The sequence below is a fragment of the Pristis pectinata genome, chromosome 2 (assembly GCF_009764475.1).
Source record: "Pristis pectinata isolate sPriPec2 chromosome 2, sPriPec2.1.pri, whole genome shotgun sequence".
Classification (NCBI taxonomy): Eukaryota; Metazoa; Chordata; class Chondrichthyes; order Rhinopristiformes; family Pristidae; genus Pristis; species Pristis pectinata.
In genome coordinates, this window is record NC_067406.1 from 139,377,025 (window position 1) to 139,392,145 (window position 15,121).

The 15,121-nt window shown below is 45.9% G+C and overlaps 1 protein-coding gene across 1 annotated transcript in view; it reads left to right on the forward strand.

Annotated features, from left to right (window-relative positions):
- Positions 1-15,121, forward strand: part of pdlim5a (PDZ and LIM domain 5a) — a 240,481-nt gene that overhangs the window by 142,535 nt on the left and 82,825 nt on the right. Inside the window, exons 4-6 of the mRNA XM_052041064.1 lie at positions 4,826-4,868; positions 13,669-14,123; positions 14,165-14,300. Coding sequence (XP_051897024.1) covers positions 4,826-4,868; positions 13,669-14,123; positions 14,165-14,300 — 634 coding nt within the window. The remainder of the gene's footprint in view (positions 1-4,825; positions 4,869-13,668; positions 14,124-14,164; positions 14,301-15,121) is intronic.

The following is a 15,121-nucleotide window of genomic DNA, read 5'->3' on the forward strand; positions in this document are numbered from 1 at the left end:
TTTACCAAATCAGGTTTGGGGTAGCAGTGAGGAGGGAAAATTTAAACCATAGGGAGCAGGGAGAGATTTTGGACTAATTTGGGTGTAATGAGCCATCATGCAGAAGGAGATGTGAGAAGTTGCAGGTGTTTGATGCCAGGCATTGGCTGATGAGGACAAGTCCAAGTATTGGGCGGTATTATGATACAGCTCCTAGAGTTGCTGCCAAGCAGATCTAGCAACCCATGTTCAATCCTGACCTCTGGAGTTTGCATGTTCTCTCTGTGGGTTTTCCCCTGGATGTGGGCTGTCGGTTAACTGACCATTGTTCACTCTTGTGTCGGTGCGTGGTTGGCCGCGGTTTTTGGAGCTGAAGTTAAGTAACACTAGAGGTGGTTGTCTTGGTACAGATCCAGTGAAGAGATCGGTTTAGTATGGGTTGGAAGGGCTACTGTGCGTAGGTGCCATGAGTTTTATCCTGACAAGGATTTGGGAAAGGGCAGGAGCAAGGCAATGGACTTTATGGCAGAGGCCCAATGCGCTGACTTCAGACATTCCCACCAGGAGCTCTGACTCATCCATGACTTGTACTCTTAATCGCTGCAATTTCTGACTGGGCTGCCTACAAAATTCCTTCTCAATTTGTCTGTCTGAGCAGCAGAGCCGTGTTATAGTGATGTGTCTCAAGGCATTCTCCAGACATTGCGGCTGATAGACCACAGATGCTCCCAGAATGATGTGGTAGCTGGTGCTTCATGTGGAAGCAATTGGTCCGTTCAAAAGACAAATGATCTGTTCCCTTGGCTTTGGAGTGAACCTTGAATTGAAGTTCCCTCTGTATTTTTACCTAGATCCACCTGGAGACCAGTTGTGAGATTTAAAAAGATGGACGTATTTGGGTCATAAATGGGTAACTGCAACTCACAGTCATAGTCATACAGCATGGAAACAGACCATTCGGCCCTGCAGACCATCAAATATCCATTAACTCTAATCCCAATGTATTCTCCCCACATTCCCATCCACTCCCCCAGATTCCACTGCTCGCCTGCACAATAGGGCACAGTGGCCAACTAATTTACTTACTGACCCGTCTTTAGGATATGGGAAGAAGTCGGAGTATCTTTGGGGAAACTCGCACAGTCACAGAGAGAAAGTACTGAAAGGCCCTAATTCTACCTCTGACCATATTTCCCTCAACTTGCACCACTGTTATGTTATTTTTTTATTGTTGTGTTGTGTACGTTATGTATAATTTTTGTTAATTTAAGTTTAAGTAGTGTACTGTGCTGCTGCAAAAAGCTAACCTGCATGGCCTTTATGCCCTGGCTATGTATGCCCATGACAATGAACTTGAACTCCTGACAGCTTTGGAGGTCAGGTTGCTAGATTTATGAGACAGCAGCTCTACGAGATGCACGTCCCCCAAATGTCAGCTCAAGCCCCTTCCGCCTATGCTGTTACCATCCCTCCCGCCCTTCCTCGGAGGAGATTGCATCAGACCTTTGAATGAGCAAGACCTTCGTGATGGAAGCTCGCTGACCTGAAACGTCAGGTCCAAGACTGTCAGACCTGCTGTGCATTTCCAGCACTTTTTGCTGTTTCTACCTCAGTGATAAAGTATATAACATAGTAAAAGGATAGAAAGTGATAGGAGAAGACCTATTTCCCTTTGCAGTCACCGAGGACATCAGTTGTAGTTGATTGGTGGAGGAATTAGAGGACACTTGAGGAAAACCTATGTAAATGAAAATCAAAGAAAGCTGCAGATGCTGGAAATCTATAACAGAAAATGTTGGAGATACTCAACAAGTTAGGCCGCATCTGTAGGAAGCGAAACAGTTCATGTTTCAGATGGAAGACCCTTCAGGTTTTTAGACCTTTTTGTTTTTGGACTTTTTGTTTGGACAGTTTTGGACCTGAACTCTTAGCGCTTCTTGGACCGGAAGTGTTACCTCTGTTTCTGTTCCCACGGATATTGTCAGAGCTGCTGAGTGTTTCCAGCATTTTCTGTTTTTATATTTAAAGGCTGGAAGTATTGGGGGTGTGGAACTAGTGGAAGAGGGAGGTAGAGCCCTCACCACGGTTAACGAGTCCCTGGATGAGCCATTTAAGACTTGACTTGTTGGTCCACAGACCAAGCGCCAGGAAAGGTGATTAACCTAAAGTTCGTCTTTAGGTTAGAGGGCGTGCATTTAAGGTGAGAAGGTTGGGAGGGATGTTCAAAGGAGATGTGTGGGGCAAGTTTTCTTTTACAGTGGTGGGTATCTGGAACGCACTGCCAGGGATGGTGGTGGAAGCAGATACAATAGTGGCATTTAAGAGGCTGTTAGATACATGACTATGCAGGGAATGGAGGGATATGAATCGTGTGCAGGCAGAAGAGATTTAGTTTAATTCGGCACAGACGTCGTGGGCTGAAAGGCCTGTTCCTGTGCTGTACTGTTCTATGTTGTACTTAGCCAAATAATCCAATCCGCGGTGGTTTGAAACTTGCCCATGTGGAAATATGCACTGCATCTTTCTTGTAGTTTACCTTGCTACCTATTGTGGGGAGTAACCTACTGTAAGCACCTTTAGCAGTTAACAATAATCCTTTGTTGCTCTTTCCAAGATGAGCAGTGTTCCTCCTGGTGTTCTGAGCCAACATTCATTCATTCCTCAGTCAACGTTACTCAGGCAGATGATTCTGGTCATTATCAGATTGCCATTTATGGGAACTTGCTGTGCATGGTGTAGCTGCCACAGTTTTCCTACATTACAGCAATGACTATACTTCAAAAGAGAATGTATATTTCATTGTCTGTAGAGGGCCTTAGGACATTGTGAAATTGCAAAAAGTCCCGACGTAATTAATTCTCAGCTGCGCAAAATGTGTCACAGCCTGCAACAGAGATGTGAGCAGCTAAAAATGAAGCTACGCGTTCCCTTAACGTCTGGTTTTACTTTTGCTAATGTGCTCATAAGGCAATTTCATGCATTGGGTGAGCTCTGGGCTGCTTGAATTTCTTAATCCTTGCTGCACAGTCAAAGGCAGACGGGTGACTACAAAGTAAAAGAAAACAGCACAGATTTATTACTGGCAGTTAGATCATCATTTTTTCCCTCCTTGCATCTTCCCCCTTCCCTGCCTTCCTACCTTCCCTCTCACCTGGACTCACCTATCACCTGCCAGCTTCTGCCCCTCCCTCTCCCCCGACCTTCTTATTCTGGCTTCTACCCTCTTCCCTTCCAGTCCTGAGGGGCTCAACTTGAAACGTCGACTGTTTATTTCCCTCCGTAGATGCTGCCTGACCTGCTGAGTTCCTCTAGCATTTTGTGAGTGTTGCTTCAGATTCCAGCATCTGCAGAATCTCTAGTCTACATAGAACATAAGATAAGATATCTTTATTAGTCAAATGTACATCAAAACACACAGTGAAATGCATCTTTTGCGTAGACTGTTCTGGGGGCAGCCCGCAAGTGTCGCCACGCTTCCGGCGCCAACATAGCATGCCCACAACTTCCTAACCTGTACATCCTTTGGAATGTGGGAGGAAACCGGAGCACCTGGAGGATACCCATGCAGACATGGGGAGAACGTACAAACTCCTTAGACAGCGGCCGGAATTGAACCCAGGTCGCTGGCGCTGTAAAGCATTATGCTAACCGCTACACTACCGTGCACAGGAACAGGCCTTCGACCCACAATGTCAACACCAAACACGACGCCAAATTAAACTAATTCCCCTCTGCCCGCACATGATCCATATCCCTCCATTCCCTGTATCCGTATATTCATGTGTCTATCTAAGAGTCTCTTAAATGCCACTGACGTATCTGCTTCCACCACTCCCCCTGACAGCCCGTTCTAGGCACCCACCACGCTGTGTTTAAAAAAAACTTGCCCCGCACATCTCCTTTAAACTTTCCCCCTCTCACCTTAAATGCACGACGCCTAGTACTTAACATTTATACTCTGAGGAGGAAAGTGATTCTGACTGTCTACCCTATCTATGCCTCTCATGTTGGTGAAAGTGGCAACTTAAACAGGGAGTGCAAACCCATTTGCAACCAGAAAAGTGTGAAGTGATGCATTTGATTGAGTTTGAAGGCAGAATACAAGGTTAATGGCAGGACTCTTAGCAGTGTGGAGGAACAGAGGGATCTTAGGGTCCACGTCCGTAGATCCCTCAAGGTTGCCGCGCAGGTCAATAGTGTTGTTGGCCTTCATTAGTTGGGGTATTGAGTTCAAGAGCCACGAGGTAATGTTGCAGCTCTATACAACTGGCTAGACCACACTTGGAGTATTGTGTTCAGTTCTGGTCGCCTCATTTTAAGAAGGATGTGGAAGCTTTAGAGAGGGTGCAGAGGAGATTTACTGGGATGCTGCCTGGATTGGAGAGCATGTCTTCTGAGGATAGGTTGAGCGAGCTAGGGCTTTTCTCTTTGGAGAAAAGGAGGATGAGAGGTGACTTAATAGAGGTGACAAGAGGCATAGATCGAGTGGACAGTAAGAGACTTTTTCCCAGGGCGACAATGGCTAACAGGGGACATAATTTTAAGAGGAAGATGTAAGGGGGATGTCAGGGGTAAGTTTTTTACACAGACAGTGGTGGGTGCATGGAACGCACTGCCGGCAGAGGTTGTGGGGGCAGATACATTAGGGACATTTAAGAGACTCTTAGACACATGAATGATAAAGAAATGGAGGGCCATGTGGGAGGGAAGGGTTAGATAGATATTAGGGCAGGATAAAATGTCGGCACAACATCGTGAGCCGAAGGGCCTGTACTGTGCTATTATGTTCCATGTTCTAATGTTAACGCCAATGATTCACGATTGCAACCATCCTTGTGTCTTCCAGGGCCTCTCCTGCTCCTAAACCCGCAGCAACAACCGTTCAAAAGGTACGTGACTTGGTGTGTAAGAGTGAGTACATCGGGATGTTCATGCTTGCTTTCCATTTCGGACGTCAACAACTAACCAACCTCGGTGAATGCACGGCGGACGGACTTACCGTAACTCCTGCTCACAGCTTCATCTCTTCTGTATTGCATTGAAAAGCAGGAGGAAATGTCTAAACATAGGTCATTCTAATTGGAACGAGTTATCTCTGGAGTGTGCAGTGCTGCTGAGGTTTTACTGAACTGCTTGTTACATCCAAAGGTAAATGTGGTAAAAATGCATCTAGTTTTACTGATAGCAGTGAACAGTCAAATGGCAAAAGAAGGAAAATAGCCTGTAATAAACGTTGCAATTCGATGTCGGCCTTTCAGTCGTAGAGTATGAGAGACGTACAGCACAGAAGCAGGCCCTTTGACCCACCAAGTCTGTGCTGACCATCAGCCACCTATTTCCACTAATGGTATTTTAATCCCTTTTTGTATATTCACCCCAGATTCTAATAAACTCCCCCCAGATTCTACCTCTCCCGCACACTAGGGGCAATTTGAAGTGGGCAATTAACCTCCCAATTCTCACGCCTTGGGGATGTGGGGAGAAACCAGACCCCTCGGGAATTCCATGCGGTTATGAGGTGAACGTGCAAAACCACACACGGACAGCGCCTGAAGTCGGGATTGAACCCAGGACTCTGGCATTGTGAGGCAGTGGCTCTACTAGCTGCACCACTGTAGGGCTTGGGACGGTGATGACTGTCAGGATAGTGGAGGTGGGGGGGGGAAGGACAGTGATGGTTGGGATGGCTGACTGTCCTTTCGCTAGACCCAGTAATGGAGATTGGGACCCAGGTGGGTTTTGGAGAGTGTAAAAGGGGTTTGGTTAAAGTCATCATAACCTTTCTCAAGTCAACTTGAGTTTATTGTCATATGCACAAGTACATGTATTCACAGGTGAAATGAAAAACTTGCTTGCAGCAGCATCACAGGCACATAGCATCAGATAAGCAGCATTCACAAGGAAAACACAAATTAAACATTAATTGTACACAACTTTTACAAGAGAGAACACAATTAGAACAAAAAAAAAGTCCACTTTAGTACAGAGTGGTCATAGTGTTGCTGAGCTATAGTGATTAGGGTTTTGCCGGTTGGTTCAAGAACTGAATGGTTAAAGGGAAGTAGCTGTTCCTGAACCTGCTGGTGTGGGACTTCAGGCTTCTGTACCTCCTGCCTGATGGAAGCTGGGTAAAAATGCTTCAGCAGACCGATCAGTGGGTCCAACAACTTCCCAACATGTCAATAAACATTGAGAAACAAGGACTGCAGAGGCTGGAATATCTAAATGAAAAACACGATGGAGGAACTCAACAGGCCAGGCAGCATCCGTGGAGAAAAGTAGGCGGTCAGTGTTTCAGGTCAGGACCCTTCTTCAGCACTGGAGATAGGAAATGGGGAAGCCCAATAAATAGGAGGGAAAAGCAGAGCAGTGATAGGTGGACAAAAGAGGGGAGGCGGGGTGGGCACCAGGTGGTGATAGGTAGATGCAGGTAAGAGATAGTGATGGGCAGGTGTGGGGAGGGGAGAGCAGATCTACTGTAGGATGGGTCAAATGTAAGGAGGAAAAAAGGGGGTGGAAAAAAAAAGAGAGAGGCTAGGAAAGGGAAGAAGAGGTATGGTTAGGGGTGGGGGGGAAGGGGTGTGGGGATTACTTAAAGTTGGAGAATTCAATGTTCATGCCGTTAGGCTGCAAGGTTGCAAGACGGAAAAGCGAGGAAGGTCACATGGCTGTGGTCAATAAACCTGTCTGCTTGTGGCCACGAGCTCTCTCAGCTATGCTTCATTTTTTCAGGCAGAGCCACCCTTCCTCTATGGTGTATAAAGTCAGCTAACAACATGCTATGTGACAAACCCAACAGAACCAACAAAGCAAACACTTTCATTTGGGTGGCAGCTTTCACAATCTATTAGCCAGGGTGTTGCCACATTAGAATGGTGACCACACTTCAAACTTGTGTCATTGGCTGTTTGACGCTGTGCAATATTCTGAACATTACAACCTTTTTTTAACTGATGGATAGAAAGATTATTGCTTTTGTTGTGATTAATTTTTTTAAATCTCTGAAACATTATGTATGTTCACAGCGAGAGAGAAGTTTTGACACTTCAATTTGGGGATTTGGAAAGATTGAAACTCCTGCCTTAATTTTAACATTTAAATTGTGGAAACTTCCCTGAATCTCTTTCCCGTTTTCCAGCATTAGTGGAAGTGACATGTAATTCCTGCTGCGGTTTCCAGTGTACAACCTGTGATTGTACTTGTGAAGACAAATGAGCTCAGAACTTGTTCTGATTCCTCACTCCCAGGAAGGTTTAAAGCACAACATGACCAAGCTGACTGCGGCACTTAATTTGGTCTCAAACTGTTCCGCACTATTGAGTTTTGCAATGCCCAACTCAATACAGCTTGCTTTCTGTTGGATGTTGGACAGCACTGGGTTTTCCACCGGTGTTTCCATCAGGATGATCGGTTGACCTGTACACACATGTGGTGCAGTGCTTCCCCCGTGTAGAAATCAAGTGTGAAATGTTTCCCTAACGTCCTGGGGAAATGAAGATCGCAGGTTAAATGAAACAGTTCTGGGTCAGAGGAAAGGGAGAATTGCATTTGTTTTGCCTATCAACACAAGCTCACGGTGAACTAAGTCATTTCTGCAAATTAAACAGTTGGGGAACCATTACTGTTACAGGAGAGAGAAAAACTCATGTTGACGGAGAAGGAATTGTCTGAGCTTACTCCAGTTTCCCAGCTCTTTGTCTCGCATTTTCTGATGGCATAGAGGAGGCCATTCAGCCCTTTGAGTCCATGCCGGCTCTGAGCAATCCCATTCTCTGTAACCTGTTCTTTCACACATGGCTATTATCTCCCCGCACTGCACTTTTTCTGTAACTATAACACGATATTCTGCATTGTATTTTTCCCCCTTTGTACTGCCTCTATGTACTTGTGTATGGAATGATCTGTCTGGATGGCACGCAAACAAGAAAGCTTTTCACTGAGCTTTCCAGTACATGTGACAATAATAAACCAATTCCAATTACCTCCGCAATCTCCCGGGTTAGAGAATCCCAGTGATTCCTCCCCCTGTTTTAAATGACCATGCCCTAATCTTGAAACTATGATATCTCATTCAAGACTCTTCCACTAGTGAAAACATCTCAATATCTACCCTATTATGTCTCCTGGGGATCTTCTGTGTTTCGATAAGATCACCTCTAATTCTTGTAAACTCCAAAGAATGGAGATGCAATTTCTTTAACTACTGCTGATATGAAAACCCTCTCATTCCCAGGAATTAGTCTCAAGTGCAGATAATCCAACTGGGAAGGCTCTCAGTGTCTCTGATGGAGGTACAATGATTTCTCCTGTCAGATCTGCAGAATGTCATTGCATTGTAAAAGCCAGGCTATTTCCGTGTGGAGCTAAAATATTGCTGAGGATATCGGCTGGGGTGGAGCATTTCAGTTATGAGGAGAGACTTAATAAAGTGGATTTGTTTTCCTTGGAGCAGCTGAGGCTGAGGGACTACAAAATTATGAGAGGCGTGGATAAGGTAGGTACCAGGAAAATGGGCTGAAAAATGGCAGATGGAATTTAATGCAGACGAGTGTGAGGTGCTGCACTTTGGGAGGACAAACCAGGGTAAGACTTACACAGTGAATGTAGGGCTCTGAGGTGTGCGGTAGAACAAAGGGACCTGGGAATGCACATCCATAATTCCTTGAAAGTGACGTCACAGGTAGATAGGATCGTAAAGAGAGCTTTTGGCACTTTGGCCTTCATAAATCAGGGCATTGAGTCCAGGAGTTGGGATGTTACGTTGAAGTTGTACTAGATGTTGGTGAGGCCGAATTTAGAGAATTGTGTACAGTTCTGGTCGCCTACCTACAGGAAAGATATCAATAAGCTTGAAAGAGTGCAGAGAAAATTTACAAAGATGTTGCTGGCACTTGAGGATCTGCGTTATAGGGAAAGGTTGAATAGGTTAGGACTTTCGAATCACAGGAGAATGAGGGGGGATCTTTGTAGAGGTATACAAAATTGAGGGGTATCGATAGGGTGAGTGCATGCAGGCTTTTTTCCCTCAGGTTGGGTGAAACCAGAACTGGGGGATGTAGGTTTAGGGTGAAAGGTGAAATATTTAAGGGGAATCGAAGGGGGAACTACTTCACTCAGAGGGTGGTGCGAGTGTGGAACGAGCTGCCAGTGGAAGTGGTGGATGTGAGTTCAATTGTAACACTTAAGAGAAGTTTGGATAGGTACATGGATGGGAGGGGTTTGGAGGGATATGGTCCGGGTGCAGGTAGATGGGACTAGGCAGAAGATTAGGCGGCATGGAGTCACTGGGCTGAAGGGCCTACTTCTGTGCTGTAGTTCTCTATGACTCTAAAAGTTTTCCCTAGAGGTAGCAGAGGTGTACACGACCAGAGGGCATGAGTTTAAGGTGAGGAGTAAGTAATTTAGAGGGGATCTGTGAAGAATTTCTTTACGCAGAGGATGATTACAACCTGAACACACGGCCTAAAGGGGCAGAGGAAGCAGGTACTCACAACATTTAATAACCATCTGGACCAAGCACTTGAATCACCCAAGTACAGCAATCTATGGACCAGTTGATTTAGGGTGAGAGGGGAAAGATTTAAAAGGGACCTGAGGGGCAACCTTTTCACCAGAGGGTGGTGCGTGTATGGAACGAGCTGCCAGAGGAAGTGGTTGGGGCAGGTACAATAGTATCATTTAAGAAGCACTTGGATAGGTACATGGAGGGACGGGGCTTAGAGGGATATGGGCCGAACGCAGGAAATTGGGACTAGCTGGGTGGGCACCGTGGTCGGCATGGACCCGTTGGGCCGAAGGGCCTGTATATGTGCTATATTGCTCCATGATTGTAATTGCTAGTAAACAGGATCAGTATAGATGTGTACCAGATGGCCAGCATAGATATGGTGGGCCGAAGGGCCTGTTTCTGTGCTGCATGACTCTAATAAGACAAGGGAGGCCGTCATGCATTTATATAGCACCTTTTCTAACATCTCGCATTCTCACCTTTTTCAAGGTATGGCTATTGTTATCATCTCGGAACCAGAACAACCAGTTTGGCACAGCAAGCTCCCACAAATACCAAAGTGATAATGGTCCAAAGATTCCTTGTTTGTGATGATGGGTCAGGGGTAAATATTGGAGCTTAACTTTCCTCCTCTTTCCCAAACGATATTGGGAGCATTGGTGCCCACACAAGAGAATGGTGGAGTGTGAGTTTCATGACACCCTCCGATTGTGAAGCTCTTCCTCGGGACTGTGTGGCCGTGCCAGCCCACTGCCAGGGATGGCAGGCAACTGGGGGTGTGAACCCACAGATCTGTTCGACCTCCAGCACCTGGTGGCTGTCCCATTCACACTCTTGGTTACAAAATAGTATTGGTATTGGTTTATTATTGAAAGTTGTACCTAGGTACAGTGAAAAACTTGTCTTGCATACCAGTCGTACAAGTCAATTCATTACACAGTGCAGTTACATTGAGTCAGTACAGAGTGCATTGAGGTAGTACAGGTAAAAACAATAACAGTACAGAGTAAAGTGTCACAGCTACAGGGAAGTGCAGTGCAGGTAGACAATGAGATGCAAGGTCACAATAAGGTAGATTGAGGTCAAGAGTCTATCTCATTGTATAAAGGAACCGTTCAATAGTCTTATCACCGTGGGGTAGAAGCTGTCCTTGAGCCTGGTGTACGTGCCCTCAGGCTCCTGTATCTTCTGCCTGATGGAAGAGGAGAGATAAGAGAATGACCCGGGTGGGTGGGGTCTTTGATTATGCTGGCTGCTTCACCAAGACAACGAGAGGTCCAAGGAGGGGAGGCTGGTTTCCGTGATGCGCTGGGCTGTGTCCACAACTCTCTGCAGTTTCTTGCGGTCCTGGGCAGAGCAGTTGCCGTACCAAGCCGTGATACATCCAGATAGGGTACTTTCTGTGGTGCATCGAAAGAAGTTAGTGAGAGTCCTGGGAATGGTCTCAGTTAATGGGCTTTAAGCTCTGGGAAAAATTTCTGATGGTCAGCTTCCTAACCAATCGGTATCAGAGGCAGAGTAGGTGACTGCAGAAATCTCTCTCATCTGGTTCCAAAGTTAAATCTTTTATTCTCCCAAGAAAAATGCAAGGGCTTATGAAAGTTTGGCAGCAAACCATTTGCAGGTGTAATCTTCCCGAAGTTTAATGTTTCATTTCATTCTATTTCGTTCTCTCTCACACTCTTCATCTGCTTCTTGTGTTCTTGTGTGCATTCGTGCTCTCATTCTCGTTGCATTCACTCACTCGCTCTCTGGTGCACGTTCTGTCCTGGCGCTCTCTTGCTTTCTGTCTCGCTCCCTGGCAATCTCTTGCTCATTCCTGGCACCCACCATCTCTCTCCCCCCACCCCCAACGTGGACTCTCTCGCTCAATTTTTTTTTCTTTTCCACCCCCACCCCTCCCCAGTGCCCACCTTGCCACTTGCTCACTGGCCAATGCGTGCTGACTCTTCAAATTTGTACAAATTTTATACCTTTGGACTGCTGCAATGTGATACCTTAATTCAAAATCCAGCAATAATGATTGCATGTGTAGGGTAATAAAATAAGATTTCACATGTATATCGAAACACACAGTGAAATACATCTTTTGTGTAGAGTGTTCTGGGGGCAGCCCGCAAGTGTCGCCACGTTTCTGGCGCCAACATAGCATGCCCACAACTTCCTAACCCATACATCTTTGGAATGTGGGAGGAAACTGGAGCACCCGGAGGAAACCCACGCAGTCACGGGGAGAACGTACAAACTCCTTACAGACAGCGGCCGGAATTGAACCCGGGTCACTGGCACTGTAATAGCGTTACGCTAACCGCTACACTACTGTGCCTGCCCTGCACTTCTACATGCATTTTAAATGTAATGCATCAAAACGTACATCTCTTAGTCTTCCATGTTTAGCCAGCTCCTTGACAAGGCAAGCATTTACTATCCTGGAGAAAGTAGTGGTGAAGCAACATCTTCAACCTCTCGCTGTGGTTTGTTGGAACGGCAGTTTAAGACCACAGCCACTGTGCTGCTTGGACATCTGGACCAGACTGCATCGAGAAGGCAGATTTCCTTTCCTGAAGAAAGTTACTGAACCAGATATTTTAGACAGTTCAGGTCATGTCATGGTCACCTCTCGTGATGTTTTTCATTCCTGACTTGGATTAATTAATTGAATTTAAATTCCCCAGCTGATCTTGTGTCTCTAGGTCTCTGTGTCATTAGTCCAGTGTGATGACAATGGTACTACTGATCTCTGCAGTAGGAGCCGACAGCATTCAGTAGGATGGGAATCTGGACACAGGGATGGGACATTCAGCCCCTTGATCTTATTCTGTGAATCATTGCTATTCTCCCACTTTCTCTATTGATTTCGTGACTATTAAAGGTACAATCCAATCTAAACCTTTCTTGTTAGGTGAAAATCAAAATAAAACTGCAGATCAAAAAGAAAAGCCGAAAGTGCTGGAAATACTCGGCAGGCCAGGCTGCAGCTGTGGGGAGTTAATGTTTCGGGTCGAAGACTCTTCGTCAGAGCTGTTTTTCAACTTGAAACGTTAACTGTTTCTCTGTCCACAGGTGCAGCCCAACGCACTGAGTACTTCGAGCACATTTGTAAACCTTTACAAGTCAGTATTGAAATCTTTGGTTGCCCCAGCCTCAAATTTTTAGTGGAGGGAATTCTTGATTTCCTTCCCTCTCTTTGAAGAAGTCCTTCATGACATCACCCCTCGGTGGCCTGGCTCCTGTTTCAATATTATCCCACCTTGTTCTAGAACCCAGCAGACAAGATTCTTGTTCTCTGTTCTGTTCGTTTCCTGTCCATACTCTGTAACTGTTCCATAAACTTATTCCCACTTGTCACAGCAGATTAAACCCCGTGGTGCGTGTTGGATGAGCATTGTTTCAGTTATCTGAAGGGCTTTTTGCTTCACTGCCATCAGTAAAATCTCATTTGCTCTTTGCAAGAAATTCAAAGTTAACAATACAGCATCAGTACTGGACACTCCTTGTGAATTGCACGCTGTGAGTGTCACTTGCATGCACTGAAGGTGAAATGAAATACATTTTCAGTGTCCATCACTGTGTTCCAAGGAAAACTATGCAGGTTGTTGTCACTGATCATTTTGTCCAAAACTCTGGTTGAACCATTCATGACTTGCCTTTGTCCTAACAAGTCTCCTGAATCCAGCACGTGGTAAATACGAGCCAAAAACTTTGGCCACAAAATTGCAAAAGATGGTTTATTATTAATTTGTATTTTAATACCAGTTAAATCATTTATAAAATTGTATGCACATTCATGCCCAAATCTATCAACCTTGTGGAGACACAAGAGACTGCAGATGCTGGAATCTGGAGCAACACACAAAAAGCTGGAAGAACTCAGCAGGTCAGGCAGCATCGATGGAGGGAAATGGACAGTTGACCTTTCAGGTCAAGGCCTTTCATCTGGACCAGATGGGCAAATGGGACGAGCTTGGTGGGCAGCATGGGCAAGTTGGGCCGAAGGGCCTGTTTTCGTGCTCTATTACTGTATGACTGCACTGTATGGTGGTTTGTGTCAGAATAACATCAGTGCAGTTACTGTGTAGAGTGTTTGACCTGCATAGTGTTTCCAGGAATGCCTCCAATGGGACTCTATGTTGCATGTGTTGTGTGTGTTTAACTTGTGTTTTTTTGCCCCCCTTGCTCAGGATGAGTCCAGAGAACATACTATCCCTGTTGCATCCATCGCTCCCATGGCTCCAAAGGCCTCACCTGCAGCCAGCTCAGCCTACAATAAGACTGCTCGGCCCTTTGGTGCTACGGCATCATCGAGGGTCTCGTCTGCCCCCCCTTGCCCCCCTGCTTCGTCAGCCCTCACTCAGCCCCCGCCTCCATCACTGGCGTCCACTGTCCATCACTCCCCTGCTCCCCAGTCGGCTTCTCCACAGCACGTGCATGCCAGTGTCAAAGTCGGCACCAACGGGCGCTCGCCGCCGGTAACCACCTCCAAATCGCCAGTAACCTCGTCCGTTAATGTCCCATGGCAGCCCAGGGTGTACAACACGCCCATAAACCTCTACTCCTCTGACAATGCCTTTGAGGTGGCAGAGGGACAGAAGAGAGGACTGCGAGAGGGCCAGAGTGATGCCAAACAGCAAAATGGGTAGGTGGCCTCCTATGAACCTTCTCTGGTGGACCAAGAAGCAAGCGGCAGACACTCATCGCCATGACAGCCCACATCCCACCCCTGTGCCAGGTGAGCTTTGCCAACTCACCTGGTTACCACAGCACTGTGAGCTCCCATTCGTCTCGTGATTTGAATTCTGTCGCACAAGCAAGGGTAATCTTTATTCCTTTAGTCTATGTTGCCATAGTAATATTTTAGGCCAATGTGTCAAGAGTCCTGATTTATTTCAACAGGCCAGAATTAGGATCAGGTTTATTATCACTGACATACGTTGTGAAATGTGTTGTTTTGTAGCAGCAGTACAGTGCGAGACATAAAAATCAGTAACTTACAAATAAATAAATAGCACATAAGCAGAATAACGAGGTAGTGTTCATGGACCATTCAGAAATCTGATGGCGGAGGGGAAGAAGCTGTTCCTGAATCATTGAGTGTGGGTCTTCAGGCTCCTGTACCTCCTCCCCAATGGTAGTAACGAGAAGAGGGCATGTCCCGGGTGATGAGGGTCCTTAGTGATGGATGCCAACCATTGTGAATTTGCATGGAATTCATCAAGAGTTAATGCTTAAGTAAAAACCCAGTTTGTTTATTCTAACGCAGAGAACACAGGAAGTTTCTGCATTTTCTGCTGTTGTTTAGGAATAAGATAAATATTTGGGAATTATTTGCAAGGAGGAAGGGGGAGAAGGTAATGGAGTGGAACAAATTGGAGAGCTCTTTCAAAGAGTGGTCTCTGGAGATGAACCGAATGGTCTCTGTGATTTGTGGTTAGACAGTTCTGTAACTGTGGCCTTTTAACTGGTTCACTGCATCACTGCAGCGGCATTGGAGCTTGCAGGAAATTTGGATCATGCACATTTAGTCGTATAACACCCTCTGCGTGACAGATCATGTTGAACACATTTGCTTGAAGCAGACCTCCCGTACATTGACCCCTAAGGCAAACTTGGAACAGCACGCTGAATTTTTTGGAT